The sequence below is a fragment of the Trachurus japonicus genome, chromosome 6 (assembly GCF_045865225.1).
Source record: "Trachurus japonicus isolate A0001 chromosome 6, Traja_1.0".
Taxonomy (NCBI): Eukaryota; Metazoa; Chordata; class Actinopteri; order Carangiformes; family Carangidae; genus Trachurus; species Trachurus japonicus.
The window spans coordinates 12,586,218-12,592,434 of NC_140912.1; the positions used below are offsets into that span (position 1 = coordinate 12,586,218).

Consider the following 6,217-nt stretch of genomic DNA (forward strand, 5'->3'; position numbering starts at 1 on the left):
CGCAGGTGAAAGCGCCTGCAAACATCACGTGACCACAGGAGCCAATAGGAGGCTGAGTTTCAGGTCTGTCCAGGTGCAGTTGAACAGGCTGCAGGCTGACGTCCGCGTAGAGCCGCGGCTCCAGACAATGTAACTAAACTGTAACAAACTATCAGGTCGAGTTTGGGTCAGTTATGTAGTTAGATACAGGACACGGACTGTTTATCGGCTCATTTCTCACCTGAGGACGGAGGACAAGGACACCTGCGGCTCATGGCTCTGATTGTAGCCGCTCTCATACTGCTGTGCACCGGGTCATCATGGGACAAGACTTTCCTCACCGCTGGTAACTAATGACACTTTACTGGACTGAACCTGCGGTAGTTTGTTTATGTTCATGTCGTTCACTTTCATATTTTGTCGCACTTGTCCTTTTAAAAGTAGGCTAGTCACAGTCAAAGTTAGTAGATGCTGGATAGTTTGTTCTCGATGGGTCAGTGAGTGTCCGTCACAGTGTCACATGATGCTGCTTGGCAACAGGAGGACCAGGTCCGGACTATGGACCCGGATGTGTGTCAGTTTGTCTGAAACTGTTAAAACAAACAAATAAAGCAACTGTGGGGTCAAGGAGGAACCAGACAGAGCAAGTCCTGCAGGTTGCTCATGGGTTTACCGTCGGCGCATGCGCTGAAATCTTGACGAACAGGTCCAGATGAAACGGGACAGTTGTCTCTGGTTGATGTGTTTTAATTCTGTCCTGACAGGGGATCAGTGGGCAGGACTCTGCTGTCTGCATTGACCATGTCCTCAAACAGAGGGGAAGATTAAGTGCTTGTTTTTTTTCAGTCAAAGTCAGCATTTTCTCAGAGTCAGTGAGGGTGAAAGAGCAAACACGATCACCTTCATGCTCCAGTAGAGACTCAGTCTTTGCCAGAGGCAGCACTTAAGTTAAACACACTTTCTTCTGTAGCCGCACTAGTGTATGCAAACTGAAACATCCACAAGTATGCAAAGTGTTTTCTCAAATGGATGCAAAGCCACTCACAATTTGCACTACTGAACTTGTATTTGGCAAAGAAGATAATCTGCCCCAGTAGCCTACTGTCCTTACTAAGTGTTAACCATTTAAAAATGCAGTTTCACGTTCATCTATTAGATTCATCTGTTTCCAGTGCCACAACAGTCCCTGGTTCACTTACATTAAAATGATTCAAGAGACCTACACAAAATCTGGTGTATATTGTATATTTAAGACTTGGGAAGCGTCAGCCCCTGTTATGTGTCCTCAGTTTAATGAGTTGAGGCATCAAAAAACAAAAAGCTTTGGACAGAAGAGGTTGCATTGTTGAATAAAGAGATAAATTGTGAAAACTCTGCTGTCTCTGTTTATAGCTCAGCCTTGTGTGGATGAGAGCAGGTTCAAGGAGCAGGTGCTCTACGTGGAGCCACCGGGGCCTCCATATCGGCTGAACTGCCCTCTTCTAGAGCCGCTTCAGTCCCCAGTGACCTGGCAGAAAGACTGTCAGCAGATCCACAATCAGGAGGGCAAGGCATTCCTGGAGTTTACCACCCTCAGTGCAGAAGACCAAGGCAACTACACCTGTATGCAACAAGGCAACAGCACAGTCTCATTCACTGTGCGCCTCATAGTTAAAGGTAAGTGCTATTTATAGTAAACTGTAATAGTGTAAGTGCAGTGAAGTCACTCAAAACCCGATACTGTAATTGTGTGGCTCAAGTCATGGGCTATTATTTGCCCCTGCAGTAGAATTACAGTTCCTATGCAGAGTGAAGGGGCTAGTTGAACAGCCAGGCTTCACCTGCAAGGAGGCATTTTGTTTCAGCGTACCCTCCAGCAGCAGTCATAGTCTGACCCGGGCAACTGCGCATGAAGGCCTCTATTGTCTGCAGCTCCTTCAGATAACTGTGGTATGTCGTTACACAGAGTCTCAGTGCTCGAAGCCCCCAGAATTTCGACCTAACGGAGGTCCGGCTCCGAACACACTGTGGAGCGAAGTGGGATCCTCCGTGAAGCTGAACTGCACCGCTCTCCTCCTCTGGGACCCAGATGAGCAGCAATGTGACACCACGCTGCAGTGGAGCAAAGGCGGCCAACCCCTCTCCAACCTGACACTTAACATGCAGAATACCTCCTCATGGTGACGTCAAGCTTTTAAAACAGTCGATTTCCATCGTCATGCTCATGCATTAATGCAAGTGTTTGGGAGTGAAGGTGAGATTGAGCTTTTTCTGTCCTGCTCACTACTGTACTGTAGGTCTCCTGCTGTCGGCCGGCTGATTGTGAGCAGCCTGTTGGTGATTACACTCAGGGACAAGGAGGATTTTGGGCTCTACAGCTGCACAGTGAGGAATGTTTCATCCGATTTCAGCCTGCAGATTTCAAGTAAGAAAAAGCATCGGATTTAACATGTGTTGTCCTGCATCTTGTACAATTTTAACAAAGACACACACACAAACCTACAGTAACAAAGCAGACAGGACACAATCTGTCCTGTATCCACACTGAGAATCATCTGAAACCACCACACACACAGATCCAGTCTGTATTATTATCTTAAAGCAGAGAGCCGGGCCCAGCACCGGTGAAAAGGGTCAAAATCCTTGTGAGTCACAGTATGAAGTCATCTTAATTATTCATCTGTGAATTAATTATGCATAGAAGGTGTGTGGCTGTAAGGAGCTGCACACTTTCTTTGCAGTTGTACAGGCACACCCCTAGTTACAGAATACATCTATTGGTAGATTATGATTATTTTATGCTTATTTATCATTTCTTTGTGTGTGCTCAGACAGTCCCAGCCACACAGCCGCTGTCATCGCAGCAGCCGTTCTCCTCCTCTTCCTGGGCGCGGCCGCTCTCGTGTACTCCAGGTGCCACCTGAACATCAAACTCTGGTATAGGAACTCCTATGGAGACTATGAACTCAATGGTGAGTGTGCGTTAGGTGACACAGCAGCGTATGTGGCAATAAACATGCGTATGAATGCAGCAGTAAAGCCAATGGTATGTTTGTGTCTCTCTGTGTTTACAGATGGGAAATTATATGATGCCTACATCTCCTACGTGAGCAACGACTATGACAGGAAGTTTGTCAACTTCATTCTTAAACCTCACCTGGAAAATAAAAATGGGTACAAGGTGCATCTCAATGACAATGACATCCTACCTGGTGGAGGCAAGTTAACCTTCTCACATTGAAACATTGTTCTGCATGTGCAATTCACAAGGAGATACTACTGTACATAAGAGCTGTGTGTTACTTGGGACCAATTATAAACCAGTGAGTTAACACAATACTAAATGTGTCTCCAGAACCTTCTGCAGAGCTGCTGATGAACATGAGTCGCTCTCGGCGTCTCATCGTGGTGCTGTCTCATGCTTACCTGGAGCAGGACTGGTGCTGCAGTAACTTCAGGTCAGACTCACACAGACTTACTGAAACTGAAACAACACTGACCAAATTACAGGCTGTACAAAGCAGAGTAAAAACAGAAGTGTTATCATAACAATGTGCCACTTGAGGTCAGTGTTGCTGTCATATCCTGCAGTGCTTTTGTGATACACTGTGTGTGTGTGTGTGTCTTCAGGCAGGGCCTTCTGCACTTGTTGGAGATAAGTCGGCAGCCCATCCTCATCACGCTGGAGGGTCAGTCCAAACGCATGAGGCCTGAGATCAAGCAGCAGCTCAGTGAGAACCAGCAATGCCTCACTATACTCAACTGGAGACACAACTCTGTGGTAAGAGCCACTACCATATCTATTCCTCTAACAAAACACTTTATGGACACACTACAACTAAATATCACTTGATCACAGCCAACATCAGTTTATATATAATGGTGAAAATTATATCCAAGGAGCCGGGGAAAAGAATTTCTGACTTGCTGATAAAGTGGCAAGAACAAATTATGCAATGACAGTTATTATTACTCATTATAGAAATGTCCAATGAATTAGATATATCTATAATAAAACAGAGATGTGTGCATGTGTATATGCATTATACTGCAATATGATAAAAAGCAAGTAAGGCTGTTTACAGTATGATCAATGCTTCAGTCTGACTCTGACACTGTGTTGGGCGCTGTGTGTTTGTGTTCAGACTCCCTCCTCAGTCTTCTGGAAGGAGCTGGCCTTAGCGATGCCTCGCAGGGTCGTCTTCCACTCTGAGCACGGAGGGGACCCACAGACTATGCTGCAAGATGACAAAGACCCCATGCTGACCCTTGAACCTGACTACCTGGACTGCCGCTCAGACACCGACCCTGCTGGAGATTTGGGTAAGAGCAACGGTCGCTGACTTTTAGGGTCTGTACTAATGTCACACACTAATGTGAGGTTCACTGCTTACTAAGATAAGATAAATACATGAAACATTTTCATATATAAAATGCCAAAATTACCACACATAAAACTCACTTGCAAAGTGTAATTAAACCCTAATGTGCCTGACTTCTAAACGAACAAAAATAGATTTAGATTCAATTAAAGACACTAAACTTTAATTACAGGTAATAATATCACAATGAACTCATACATCTGAACCTGTTTGTACTGAATGTTGATGTTTTTTTGTATCCAAGCACACACATTAGACAGTTCTGAATTTTAGGAAATTCACTTATTTCCGTTGTTGCAAAGTGTTGGATGAGTAGATCGATAACACACCGACGAAGCTACATCCAAAAGATGGTTATCTTACCTTGACACAAAGGCTGGAAATGATGTCTCAGTCCAAAAATAACAAAATTGACCCATGACCACCGTGAGAGATCCCTAATTAAACATGAAAACAACAGCTGGTTTTACATGAGGATAGATGCTAGACTGATGTAAGACTGAATAACAATAACAACCTTTACGAACATTTGTTCCACCTTTCCTCTTTCTCTTTCAGGGCTTCGCCTCCCTGTGTACAAAGCTCTGGCCTGTACAGCTCCTGTCCTTCCTGCTGCTCCCATAGCTGCTGCTGCTGCTGTTGAACCCAAAGCCTCGGACATTGATGTGTCCGACTTGGGATCACGCAACTACGGAGCCCGCTCTGACTTCTACTGCCTGGTCACTGAAGGGGACATTTGACCCACTGAACTCTTAAAACCCCAGATCCCCAGCTGCATGGATTTATATTTATGTGTATCAAGGAGCTAAATTATTATATCTTCCTTATAATATGTTGTTCAAATCAAAATGTTAACTTTTACTATTTCCATTCAGCAGAAACCAATTATTGATTTTTATTGTATTTTGTACTATTCTATAATATATTTTAAGGGAAATTGTAAAATATTTTTTGTGTCAATTAGAGGAAGTAGTTACTTAATGTATGTACTGTGAAAATGTTGATCTCAGATCCCATGATGTGTTTGTCACACACCAGCAGAGGGCGGTGTAATGTCAGATCATTTGAAAGAAGCAGTTTGTTAACAGTGCACAGACGGTTTGCAAAGACTGAGAGAACGTCTGTGTCACGAGTCCTGCATTCAGATTTGAACAAGGTTCGAATGATAAGAAACAAACACTTTTGACGTGTTTTCTTATGTTTGCAATAGATATTCTGATCATGACATCAGCGACAATTTGAATTGAAATGGTGCATTTTGCATTTCATTTTCATGGAATAAACTACAAAAAAATATGTCCATATGATTTTGTTGGGTCAGTGCCAAACAACCATATACGTATATGTCTGACAATGTTATTATGTCTGTCTATTGCCATGGCACCAGTGCTTCATTTATAATGGTACATTGTGACTCTTTTATCATTTTATGGATTTGTATATTACATGTGGCCATGTTGCAGTTTCAATCATACTTCACTTATGAACAACTTTAAGTTACTATTTAAACCTTTAAACTTATTTGCACTGGGATCATCTGAAACAGCATGACCGTGAACAAAGAGCAAACTGTAAACTGAGTCTGATAGCCACACATAGCATTCAAGCTAATAAAACTGGCACTTTGTGTAGGGCCGATGACCCCTGTCCTCCGGCAGTAATCATTACTGTACCTGCAGTGAAATAAGAGGCTAAATAAGGGTGCAGCACAGAAGGTCTGTAATGTTCCTGTCTGAGCAAGAGCAAATATGTAAACAGGGAGTGGCTAGCATTTCACTGCCTTAGTGTTACACAACAACAATGGTGAAGCACACACACACGTGAGAAATACTCACAAAATGACATTTAAATTCGGCATCTGTCTCTTTATTGGTTGA

The 6,217-nt window shown here is 43.4% G+C and overlaps 1 protein-coding gene across 1 annotated transcript; it reads left to right on the forward strand.

Moving 5' to 3' along the window:
• Positions 1 to 71: 71 nt before the first annotated feature.
• sigirr (single immunoglobulin and toll-interleukin 1 receptor (TIR) domain) lies at positions 72 to 5,285 on the forward strand. The gene is made up of 10 exons (XM_085778915.1): positions 72 to 325; positions 1,372 to 1,635; positions 1,925 to 2,138; positions 2,256 to 2,383; positions 2,790 to 2,930; positions 3,033 to 3,176; positions 3,314 to 3,416; positions 3,589 to 3,739; positions 4,104 to 4,281; positions 4,899 to 5,285. The coding sequence occupies exons 1-10, from the start codon at positions 253 to 255 to the stop codon at positions 5,078 to 5,080; spliced, it is 1,578 nt and encodes a 525-aa protein (XP_085635041.1). The 5' UTR covers positions 72 to 252; the 3' UTR covers positions 5,081 to 5,285.
• The last annotated feature ends 932 nt before the right edge of the window (positions 5,286 to 6,217 follow it).